Genomic DNA, 12,445 nt, shown 5'->3' with positions numbered 1-12,445 from the left:
TGGTACTGAAGATGTGCATTTTGTTATATAGCACACACTCTAATGTGCCTTCCTATCCTAGCTATTGAAACCCAGCTGTCATGTAATAACTTCAAAGTAACACAATACACAGAAGAAATCTGCGTCTATTGTTTCATAATCAAAGTCAGCCAAATCTCAAATGAAAAACACAACTATCACATATATTTGCGCAGATGGTCTCAGAGGCTGTCAGGAACAGACTTGATGCCGAAACGTATTCACCATTTTTAAAAGCTATATGATGTGGATTCTGGCCTCAATAGTTTTTGTAATGCTTTCATGATTTAGAAGAAAGTTAATGTGGAAGTTTAAGTTTTTTTCCCTTAAAGTTAGAAACAGAAATAAAGAATAATACTTAAAATGACTGTATGGTTTTAAAATTTCAGTTCGCAAGAAGTCCAAGGACCTGATTCTGGGAAAAATTGATTTCACAGTCTTAATTTATAAAGTTTCTTGGGTGTATATATTGTGATTACACAGGTCACCTGTCACCTGTAACTGTTGAGTTTTTTTTCCTTTAAGGCTGTTGTCCCCCCCGCGTATTAATGAAGTCTGAGTTTTTTTATGCTGCAGTCTTAATTATAGACAATTTTCTGAGGGTTGTGTTTAGGCATGGCAAGGCAAGTTTATCTGTATGGCACACTTCTTTGGAATATAAATGGGCCTTGAGAAGTGTTTTAAAGAGGCCAATTTAGTTGGATGATCTAGTGAAAGGTTAAGTATCCACAGTCTAGGTGCAAAGACAACAAATGCACAGTCTCTCTTCATTTTACCTCTGGCCCTGGAAACATTCAAAAGGCACATTATCTAACTGGAGAGACTGTAGTTTTCTAACCTATATAAGCACAAAAATTCAGAGACTGACACAAGGGGAATTCAGAGTGCTTCACATAATGTATTAAAACATATAAAAGAAAAGATAGATAGATAGATAGATAGATAGATAGATAGATAGATAGATAGATAGATAGATAGATGGATAGATAGATCTCCTTGATTGAATCCCACTTTATTTCCATAGACATGCTGGATCTCCGCATTTATTACATGGAAAAAAACGCAAAACTGCGCTGCTCTGAGATCAGCCTCTTGCATTTTCTCAGTGCAAGTGCAGTGCAAGGCAATGGCAGTGGCGCATGCGCAAGCCTCGCGTCGCAACACAGACACAGAGCTCGACAGCAGTGGTCATCAGGAGAAATTAGATATTAATAACCGTTTTGAGACAAGCTGACTAACGTGAGCCGTGAAGGATTATTTCGATTGTAAAAGGATTACTATTATAAAAGAGGAAGTTTGGGAAATAGCGCAATCAATAATACTGAATCATCTTCGTCACGTGGTCTCATTTGACCAATCGGAGTGAGCCAAATACAGCCGAAAGTATGCCCTTTGTTCGGATATTTTTCCAACTTTATCCCCAGATCTGACCCAGGAACTCGGTACAAATCATGGCATGTGGATACGGATGGGTCGTTTTATGAGAAAGGACGCGCTGTGGATATGTTTTATTGCGTTTTTGGTGCGCAGTGCCACGTGTTCAACTTTGATGAACAGTGCTCGGGCGTATTTCATCACATGACTCCCCTCCCCCACCCGGTGCAGGGAATTGGGGAAGAAGGCGGACATGTTGGAGGGAAATGTGTTGGTTAAAGAGTATCGAGGTGGAAGACAAGAAGATTATTTCAAGAAAGGTTTCGCTTTATTTTGGGATTTACCAGTCGACCTCTGTGTTTATTTTAAATTGAAGGCTTTTCATGTTATACTTTGAACATATTTATTTTTCTTTTGGATTATTTAACTTTGTTTTTTCAACCACAGTCTACTTTGTGGTTTTTACAGCTCTAAGTTGTAAAAACGTTTAATATTTGATATTGCAAGGACCTAGTGTTACTTCCATCGTTTATTTGAGTGACATTGTAGGGAATTTGTAACCTTGGTGTGGGGGATGGGCGCATGTGGTTAGGTAACCATTTTGTGTGGTTGTTGAATTTATAAAGTTCTTACGTTTTTAAACATAAGAATGATTGCAAATAATTATTCATTGGGGGATTGTATGTTTTTATATAAAAGGAAAACGTGCGGTTCAATCACTCTTCTGTAAAGTCTCAAGGGTGAGGTATGGTATTTGTATTTTCAGACATAAGATTGTGTTTGTGATTTCCTTTTAGCTTTAATTCATGTTTTTTCCCCCCTTCTTGTTGGTTGGGTACAAGCAGCTTTAAGTTTGATCAAATGTGGTCTGAAATCAGTGAGGAAAACTGCTGCGTCATTCAGTGGGTAGTTGGTTCTTGTAACCTACTATAGGTGTGGCCTTTTTATTGTTGGTTGAAGTAAATGTAGACCCCAGCCTCACTGTGATACATTTTGTATAAATTGTAAGCCTTGTCTTTGTACTACTTGTATGTGAGCCATGGGGCCTAGTCTGAGTGGTTGTGTGTTCTGAAACAGTGGCCTTTATCAGCAGCAGATGAAGCTGCTCATTTCAGTTGTATTTGTAAGCAACATATGCTGCGTTTTTTATGTTTTTGTTATTGTTTTGCCTGGCTTATTGTAAATAATTCGATTGTAATACTCGGTTTCACTGTACTTAAAGATGGCGACTGCGTGCCTCTTCTCAAAGACAGAAATGCGGATATTCGAGCAAGCAGAGAGCTCGTGGGGAGAGGCTCTTGGCTCTTAGAGGGTACGCGTGACCCGATTGAAGAACCAATAGGCTTCTTGGTATTTACCCTGGAAGCCCGCGTTAGAACCGTATCGACCAATCCCTGCCGTCGCTTTGCACACGTTGACGTAATGTAATATGATAAGGAGGAGGGTGGCTTTAGTACCCTTCCATTTTGTACAGGATCACACGAGGAGCCAGTTACAGGCAGCGTTTCTGTAATACTGAATAGACTGAGCCAATAGCATTGTGCAATTACCTTGACGGACAGTTAAAACTTACGAATAGGTTGGCCCGAAAGACTGACAGTGAAGCTCCAGCGTCTAGGGGTGTGGTGACTTTGACGGACATCATAAATAGCCAATAGAAAAATAGAGGGCGTGGACATTCTTAGGCAGTCTATCCAATAGGGCGAATGGTTGGTCTATATATGAACGGGTGTAGTCGCAGCGTCGCCATTTCAACGAAGCAGATTTGAAGGAGTTTACCGTGGCGGGGAGCGGAGAAAACTGACGAACAGAGAGGGATCCTGGTTTGAGTCTAGCTAAAAACACAATCCGGATCCATCCTGATGGATATGGCTGTTAACCCGCTCCTTGACAGGTATCTACCGGTAAAATTGACTCTCAGCTTTCCATCAGAGGGAATATTTTTAACAATTATCATGATTTTTTTTCAAAGTATCGTTGCTGGCAGCCTGTGTTTACTGTATTACAAGTTGAAGAGCAATGGAAACTATTTGTGCTGCAGGAAGATGTTTGTCTCTTCTGTAAAGGGATTAGAAGCGAAATTAACGTTGAGAAATTAAAATGTGTTTGTGGGTTGTAACAAGCTGCGACTGTTGGATCGCATAACGCCGGCGCCATCTTCGGAGCGCCTCTGCCGTTGGCCGCTCTCTCCCGCTGCCTGGCAGTTGGTGCTAGCTTTGCTAGCATTAGCTTCACAGACTCGAGCGTTTCAGTATGATAGCGGCTCCACTGATCGAAACTGTGGCGCGTTGTTTATATAGAGACAGTTATTTATTCTGATCTAAGCTGCCTGACACTTCAACAATACCATAGGTTTTAGTAACGTTGTCATAACTTAACGTCATATAATACTACAGTCATACGCGAGTTGAGATAAATTAGTGTTATTTAGTTAAACATACTAACGATAAACAGGCAGAGGAGCACGGCAGCACCGGTATTTCTGCTTGTTTCGCCGGTTTGTTATTGTAGCCATGTGACGGTCAGGGGTTGTTGTGATTACCGGTAAAACGACATTGCAGCCTAGCGCGAGGTCTAACGTAGTTAAATTTGCCACAGTCAAAGTATTAATAATCTATAGCCCTTTCTATTACCACGACAAGTTGAGTTGTTTGTCCATGATCAGAATGGTCAGTACGAACATGTTACGGCTCCTGTTGGGTTGGGTTAACCATGTGTGTTGGGTGTTTCAGTGGGTTGCCAGGTTACAGCGCTCAATGTCACTCAACCGCTTGGGCAGCAGCTTTCGTTGCGGTAAAGGTTGTTTTATTTATGACTAACTTAATTTATATCAGTAACTCAATTGTTCTTATCAGTTTCTCTTTTCCTTGGGCACTCATTCCTCATATTACTCTTCCAAAATTGTTACTTCAATTTACAGCTTACATTAAAAGTTGTTTTTGTTTAGTGGTGTTAATGTTATGTACATGATACTTTTTTCCTTTTTAATAATAAAGTACACTAACTGTCAAATGTGTTTCCAAAAGTTGTATCATTCAAAATGGCTTGCTTTACCATAAACAATACAAATATAGACTGTATTTTCATTTAAATTTTTTGTCAATTGCCCCTTTTTAGATTCTACGATAACTAGCTAAGTTTATCTTTTATTGTCTCTCAAACAATATGCAGTATGTACACGAAGGGGTCAGTCAATGAAAATACGCTCTAAACTTCTACAGGTAGTAAATGGATGTGTGTATACCATAATGTTGTCCAATGGGACCTATTACAGCATGATGCAAACATTGTAATACTTGGACACTATTTGCATCAGTTGCTTCAAGGTCACTTTAAAAGAGGGAAGCTCTTGCACACAAACCTATTTTTTAAATATACATATACTTGGATTGCAAGGGGCATGCAACAGCTGACAATGCTAACAAATGGACAACAGCTGTAGTGTTAGCGTTGTCATAGGAAAATGTTTTCCATGGGATGAAATACCCTAAATGCCCCCGTTTGCCCTTGGAACAAGCCTTGTTGCAGTGTCAAGTGTCAGTAGGTCAGCAGAGACATGGTGAGTTTGTGCTGTTGATGTCCACAGTGACCTCAAAGATAGCACTGTTGGTATATTTTTTTCAGGAGGAATATGCATTTAAATTCAACCGATCATCAGAGCAGCAGTGTTAAGGTGGACATGTAAGCTGGAGCTCTGGAGAGTTGAACTTTTGAACACACTTAAGAACTGATGAGTTTATATGATAGTGTACTAGTCTAAATAGCACAATATGAGTATACCACCAGTCTCGGTGCCACTGTATTTTACTTTCTTGACATGTGACTGTTACACTTGGCTGGATGCAGCTCTTGTGTTTTGAGGGTGGGGGGTTTGCACCTTCTGGGAACGATGAATTATATACATGGAGGCACCCACAGAATAACATTAGATAGTACTCTTGTTGAGTAAAAAGAACGGTAAGTCAGGTCAGGACCATGTTTTTATAAAGACAGCCTTCTTAGGCATCAAGTGTTGGCTTTCTCCTTGACAAGACAACTTCTTTTGTGAAAGACCAGGTAACCTTGCAATGATATTGGTAGTAAGTATTTTTTGTAGTGTTAAAATGTGTCAAACCAACAGTAACTAGTAGGAGCTCTCCGCTGATTTTTAAGTTATAGCCACATTCAAGATTATAGAGCAGTGATAACAGCAGATCCTGGCTCATTCTGTATAAAGTCTTACTTGCTTTCCCTGTGAAAACTAACTATGTTAACTTTAAAATTCAGAGATCATCAGTATCTGGCAGAAAACAGGTTTCTGCACGTTATGGGTTTTTCTGGTGGACAGCTCTAGATAGTCCAGTCATAACTAAAACATGGCAGCTGAAACCCCACCCACAATCCTTTCGGAGAGCAGCTTTTTTTTCTCTACAGGGAATGAGGGTGGAGTTTGTTTAATCAGTGAGATAGATGTAGAGAGGAGGAAGTGGTAGTCATGCCGCCCCCCCCCCTCCCAAGACCGGGAATGCTGATTTGGCAGGAGTATATTCCTAGCCTGGCTGATGTGTGCTTGCTGAGTAACGTATAGACTGTGCTTGACTCATTATGAGTGTCATGTCAATGGGATTTACACTACACTGTAGGCTTGTGAGTGTACGGTAGGATAAGTGGGGTTAATTGAGGTTTGATTGGATATCATGTAGTGTATACCAACAAAGGAGCTATTATATTAGGATGACACAGTAGGATAATTGGTTTATATGTAAGTATTTATGGGACAGATATTGGGCATAGATGTGCCAACCAACCTTCTCATTTCATCTGGATTGAAGGTCCAGATATTTTCTATTTGCAAAGACAGGAGAAACTGATGGCTTTTCAAAAAATAAGTCTCACCAGGACTTGTTGCACATCAGCATCACCTTGGTAGAAGTTTGGGGTAAAAGTAATACATTTCCTGTTTTGTTTATGTAGCAGTTAGAATTATGGACGCTTTGTGTTCTGTAGCATCTCCATTTTGACTTGCTGTAAATACAGGCAGTGTACCTGCGTGAATCAGCATAGGAAACTAGTAAATATCTATATTGCCTTAACACTTGTCAATCCTGGCAACTAAGCTTAAGAGCTCATTGGTTGTTCAACTGTGCTCCCTACAGCTCTCTTGTCGGGGTTGAGGTTGGCATAATGGGAGTCACACCGATGGACCAGGGTTCTGGCGCAGCTGGAAAACGCATCCGAAAACCCTCGCTGCTCTATGAGGGCTTTGAGAGTCCTGGGATGCCCCCCCTCAATCAGATGACCACTTCGGGACCCCCACAACCCCCGGTGAAAGACCCCGCCCGACAGGGAAAGATGACCAACCAACTTCAGTTCCTACAGAAAGTCCTGCTCAAGTCTTTGTGGAGGCACCACTTTGCCTGGCCCTTCCATGAACCTGTAGACGCGGTCAAGCTCAACCTTCCTGTGAGTGTCAGCGTTAAGAAACTGGACATTAAGATACCTTCTGTCTAGAGGAGGGGGCATCAATTTGTTTTGAGAAACAACGGCACTCTTTTCCACAAAGTGAAATGCCTCAGTGTCGACAATGTTGTCTCACTGCCTTTTGTTAGAGGGAGAGAGGAAAAGCCATCTCACACTGACAACAAGTTCTCACCCATGTTGTGTTGAACTAAGCTTTTTATGTTATTGTTAAAAACATCCTCTAAAAACATCTCACTCCCAGACTTTTTTTTAGCGTGCATCTATGACTTCCTCCCCATTAGTTTACCACATTAAAGTAATTTAAGAAGCCACAGGCTAATGGTACCGTTTTTCAAATCTGTTTGCTAGCCATTTGGACAGGTTATCCATTCTTCTTTTGGATGTTTTTCTTATTATATGTCTAATTGTTCAAAAAGTCATTTTTGGAGGTAGTGGCCCCTGTTTCTTGGCCTGAAAGTGTCTCTGTCTTCCTCCAGGACTATCATAAGATCATCAAAAATCCCATGGACATGGGCTCTATTAAGAAGAGATTAGAAAATAACTACTACCGCACTGCCAGCGAGTGCATGCAGGACTTCAACACCATGTTTACCAATTGCTACATTTATAACAAGGTAAGTGTGTGTGTGTTTGTGTTTGAGCCTGAGACATCCTGGCAAGAAAATGTTTCATGCCCACTGCTGCTGGTAGCCTTGACATCTGGCAAATGTTGCTTTTTTTTTCTCCATAAAACAGGCTTTGTACAACCTGAAATAAATGAATTCCCCTAGGAACCATATGAAGCCAATGACAGATGCTTTGCCTTCACCATGAAAGGATCAGATGCAAAATTTTATAAAGTGAAGACATTGCAAGATGTTAAAAGTTATAGTATTTTATTTGATTTATATAAAGTAGTTTTATTGACTTTTACTGCTTAGAACTTCACCTTTCTACTGTTGTAACCCTTTTGTCCCACTTTCCTCCTCTGCAGCCGACAGATGACATAGTGCTGATGGCCCAGTCTCTGGAGAAGGCATTCCTGCAGAAAGTGGCTCAGATGCCCCAGGAGGAGTTAGAGCTGCCTCCTCCCCCTCCACGCATCAAACCTGGCAAGCCTGGCAGAAAAGGCAGAGGTAATGCTGGCTGCAAGCAGGATAATACGGCCAGACATGTTAGAGAGACACACACACACACACACACACACACACAGGAAAGGACATGCATATGAGCACAGATCAGTTTACTGAATATTTAATCATATTTATTCTGACTCCTCCTGTCCACCTCTTTCTCCCAGTCTCTGGAGGAGTAACAACAGCTCATCAGGTCCCAGCTGTCTCCCAGTCAGCGTACTCACCTCCCACCCCGGAAACACCCGACTCTATCCTTTCTACCCCCCCACAGACACTTGTGAGCAAGAGCTTGCCCCCCGTGCTTCCAACTGAACAAAGCCTCCCTACCATTACAGGTCTGCCTCCCACACAGCCCACTGCTAAGGTAATGGTTAACTTTGCGACGTTCTGTATTTGTGTAGCTATTATTTTCAATAATATTCATAAAGACCGCAGACTAAACACCCTTCTGACCCACCCTCTCCTCCTCTTCTTCTCCTCTTCAATCACAGAAAAAAGGAGTAAAGAGGAAAGCAGACACAACCACCCCAACAACTGTAGCCATGCCCATCATGAGCACCATGGGCGTCAGCGGCATCAGCCTGGGGATGGGTGGTGGACACAACTCGCCGCTCACCCTGACTTCTCTTGGAGTGGACCACAACTCCAGCCTGGGGATGAACCAAAGCCTCAGCATCAACCAGGGCATGGGGATGGGAATTGTGATGGGTATGGGCATGGGCATGGGCATGGGCATGGGGATGGGCCGTGGAACAGTGATGATGAGCAGCAAAGCAGCAGCGGGGAGCAGGAGAGGAGTGAGTGGACGACCCATCAAGCCCCCCAAGAAGGATTTACCAGATTCTATACTGCCAACGCCGGTGCGCCGCAGCAAGCTGAACCCTCAGCTGCGCTACTGCAACGGTGTCCTGAAGGACCTGCTGTCAAAGAAGCACGCGGCGTACGCCTGGCCATTCTACAAGCCTGTCGATGCAACGTCACTCGGTCTTCACGACTACCATGACATCATCAAGCAGCCCATGGACCTCAGCACCATCAAGGTAGTTGGCTTAGGAATACACACACACACACACACACACACAGACACACACACCCACACACACACACACACACACACACCTGTCAGCATTTGTCAGAACAGAGGAGCAGGGTGTGATCTGTTTTCCAGTCGTGCTGCACTGAATAGCAGATGTAGTGTGAAACCAGGGCAACGCTGTGACATATTGTTACCATATGTCTTTGAAAACCGCGGCGTTCGTTTGTATAAAATGTTTAAACATTTTCAAAGATGAAATGTATAGGCAGTTGATATGTTTGTCCTGTGTAGCCCTGCTTCACTGTCTTTTCAGGCATATTTTCTCTGAAGACTGAATGTTTGCTGTAATCTGTGGCCTAGTTTTAAGGTGCTAAATAGTCCACATACACCAGACAATGAGGCAGATACATTTGTCTGTCCGAAATACAGTATTTGGCTAAAATCTCTTCTTCTCTCTTATTGTTTCCAGCGGAAGATGGACAGCAGAGAGTATCGTGACGCTCAGCAATTCTCTGCTGATGTTAGACTGATGTTCTCCAACTGCTACAAGTACAACCCCCCTGATCATGACGTGGTGGCTATGGCCAGAAAACTCCAGGTAGTGTGCTTGTTTCAGTGATCTGATGTGTTCAGTCCACTGCCCTCTGCAGTTCTTGTTTTTAAACTGGTTCGCTCACCTACTGATTTCTTCATCTTAGGACGTCTTTGAGTTCTGCTTTGCTAAGATGCCAGATGAGCCTCCAGCACCACCTAGCTCCTCCTCCTCCTCCTCCTCCTCTTCATCCTCATCTGAGAGTGAGATCAGCAGTGAAAGTGAGGAGAGTGAGAGCAGCCCCAGCTCTGACTCTGAGGAGGAGAGGGCAAACCGGCTGGCAGAACTGCAGGAACAGGTTTGTACTTGTGTGCCCACACACATCAGAGCAGGACACCAGAACTTCATAAATATGTTCAATACATGATTTTGTGACACTAATGGGATGTGCTCATTGTGCTGTATCCTTTACCGTCTGTCTCCCTTCAGCTGAAAGCCGTGCACGAGCAGCTCACTGCACTCTCCCAGGGCCCCATCGTCAAACCTAAGAAAAAGAAAGAGAAGAAAGACAAGAAAAAGAAGAAAAAGGTAGAAAAAGAGAAGCATCGGAGGATAGAGGAAGAGATCCCTCCTATCAAGCCGGCCAAGACCCCCAAAATCACCAAGACTCCAAAAGCAAAGCCCAACCGAGCGGTGGGCTGTCCCGTAATCCCAATTAAGAAGGCTCCAAGCAAGAAAAACAACAAGAGCAAGTGAGTACTCGCTGACACCTGCTGGATGACTGTGGAACTGAAAGTGTGATGTGCATGCTGTGTTTGCTGGAGCACGTGGAAGACCACGTAGAAATATTGCAAGGTGTCCCAAAAGCGTCTGGCTCTGGCACAAAGTCAGGCAGATGGCAACATGTGGAAAGAATTGTGTAGAAATAGTTGTTGCAGTTTAAAATAAGTATCAATAGGACTGTAAAAATGTACATTATTCAGACATAAGTCATATAATGTGACATCAGCTCGCTCGCTATTTTCTACTGACCGTGCTCTTATGTTTTGCCATTCCTCAGTCATCTTTTAACAGTCTCTCCCCCCATCTCCTCCTCTCCTCCTCTCCTGTGTTTTATCAGAGCCAAAAAGGGCGGCATGATGTTCAGCATGCCTCAGCCGGTCCACGACCCCATAGTGAGTCATTTCGACTCGGATGAAGAGGAGGAGACGGCGCCCATGTCGTACGACGAGAAGCGCCAGCTCAGCCTGGACATCAACAAGCTGCCCGGGGAGAAGCTGGGCCGCGTTGTTTACATCATCCAGTCCCGCGAGCCCTCGCTCCGAGACACCAACCCCGAGGAGATCGAGATAGACTTTGAGACGCTGAAGCCGTCGACGCTGCGGGAGCTGGAGAGATACGTCATGACGTGTCTGAGGAAGAAACCTCGAAAGCCATATGGTAAGTAGAACAAGGGGTCGAGATCGTGAAATGATTACTGTTTATATGTCCATGATCATGTGATCAAGTGTTGTTTCACTTGTTTTGGATTAAAATGTCACTTGTAGTTGTTCGTGCTACTGTTTAATATTATTGAAATACTATACCAGGGTTCAGTGTAAACACAGATTGTTTAAATCGTTCTTGGACTAATTGGAGGATAAGGACACAGATTTCAAGCCTTTGTGTTGTTGGGTGTTTTTAACTACATGTGACACTACAGCTATGTAAAACATCAGCTACAGATCTTTGATGATGTTGTACGGTACCTCATCTTATTCATGTTGTCACGTGTCTGTTTGCATGTAGCAAGTAAAAAGAACAGTGCTGGCAAATCCCGGGAGGAGCTCGCTCTGGAGAAACAATTGGAGCTGGAGAGAAGGCTGATGGACGTCAGTGGTCAGCTGAACTCTGGGAAGAAGCCTCCTAAGACCAAACGTAAGGCCTCCTTACAGCTGTCGTTTGATATGAATTCCACATGTTTAAAAATAAGATGGAAGATGATCATGTCAGAAGTTGCTACACAGACATATTAAATAAAAAATCAAATTAGTAAATTATTGGTGGCTGGTGGGAAAAAAAGCTTTTGATTATGCACCACATGGTCTTGATTGTATGCATTTCCTTTCTGCAGCAGAGAAACCTGCAACCGAGGCCCACACCCAGCCGTCACGCCTCAGCGCCAGCAGTTCCTCCTCGGACTCCTCTTCCTCGTCCTCCTCCTCCTCTTCCTCAGACACAAGCGAATCAGACTCTGGCTGAGAAGCAGAGGGTCTCCATTTGAAAGGGTCATGTGACGGACCCTTGGTGTTTCGCTTCCCACCGAGTGGACTGAACTGTAGTAGAGCTACTGACGACGGAGCCGCAGGGCGGATCAAACGAGACCAGCACTAGGCAGAACTGGTCCGACTCGACACGTATCAAACCGAGAGAGAGAGAGAGAGAGAGAGATGGAGCTTTCCCTGCACTCAGCTCATTCATCCAGTCTTGGACTCAGAAAACCTGAGGATGGATGAATGGATGAACTGTAGGAGACTCGATGTAAAGTCTTGCCGTTCTCTGGAGAACTGGCGTTGTTGGGCGGAGCGAGGGATGCTCCATCTCCTGCGAATAAAGGAGTCGAGCAGCGCATGCGTTGGAGGGATAAGGGTGCTAGAGCCAGAATCTGTCTTATTTCTGGAGATAATTTCCCTTCTTACCGTGCTCCCTGTCTTTATGCTGTATAGATAAGGTGTACAGTTATATAAATATCTATTTTTCTTTTATAAAGAAGCATTTTATGGAGCTAATTTATTCCCGCATTCTGGGAAAGATGTACTGGTGTGGGCGGAGTTGTTTGTTTAGTTGGGTTTATTTTTTTTTTTTTTTTTGGGTGGCAAAGAGGGGAAATGTGTGTGTGTGTGTGTGTGTGTGTGTGTGTGTCAGTCTGTG

At 43.4% G+C, this 12,445-nt stretch overlaps 1 protein-coding gene across 1 annotated transcript; it reads left to right on the top strand.

The window, feature by feature from the left end:
- Positions 1-1,152: 1,152 nt before the first annotated feature.
- On the top strand, positions 1,153-12,373 carry LOC111239424 (bromodomain-containing protein 3-like). Its single transcript, XM_022769303.1, has 12 exons — positions 1,153-3,286; positions 6,528-6,834; positions 7,329-7,466; positions 7,826-7,967; positions 8,132-8,331; positions 8,459-9,007; positions 9,473-9,601; positions 9,702-9,893; positions 10,025-10,287; positions 10,656-10,975; positions 11,324-11,452; positions 11,649-12,373. The coding sequence occupies exons 1-12, from the start codon at positions 3,255-3,257 to the stop codon at positions 11,774-11,776; spliced, it is 2,529 nt and encodes an 842-aa protein (XP_022625024.1). The 5' UTR covers positions 1,153-3,254; the 3' UTR covers positions 11,777-12,373.
- The last annotated feature ends 72 nt before the right edge of the window (positions 12,374-12,445 follow it).

Source organism: Seriola dumerili, unplaced genomic scaffold (assembly GCF_002260705.1).
Source record: "Seriola dumerili isolate Sdu_G_001 unplaced genomic scaffold, Sdu_1.0 BDQW01002667.1, whole genome shotgun sequence".
In the NCBI taxonomy this organism is placed as follows: domain Eukaryota; kingdom Metazoa; phylum Chordata; class Actinopteri; order Carangiformes; family Carangidae; genus Seriola; species Seriola dumerili.
This window is presented reverse-complemented; position numbering and strand designations above follow the sequence as displayed.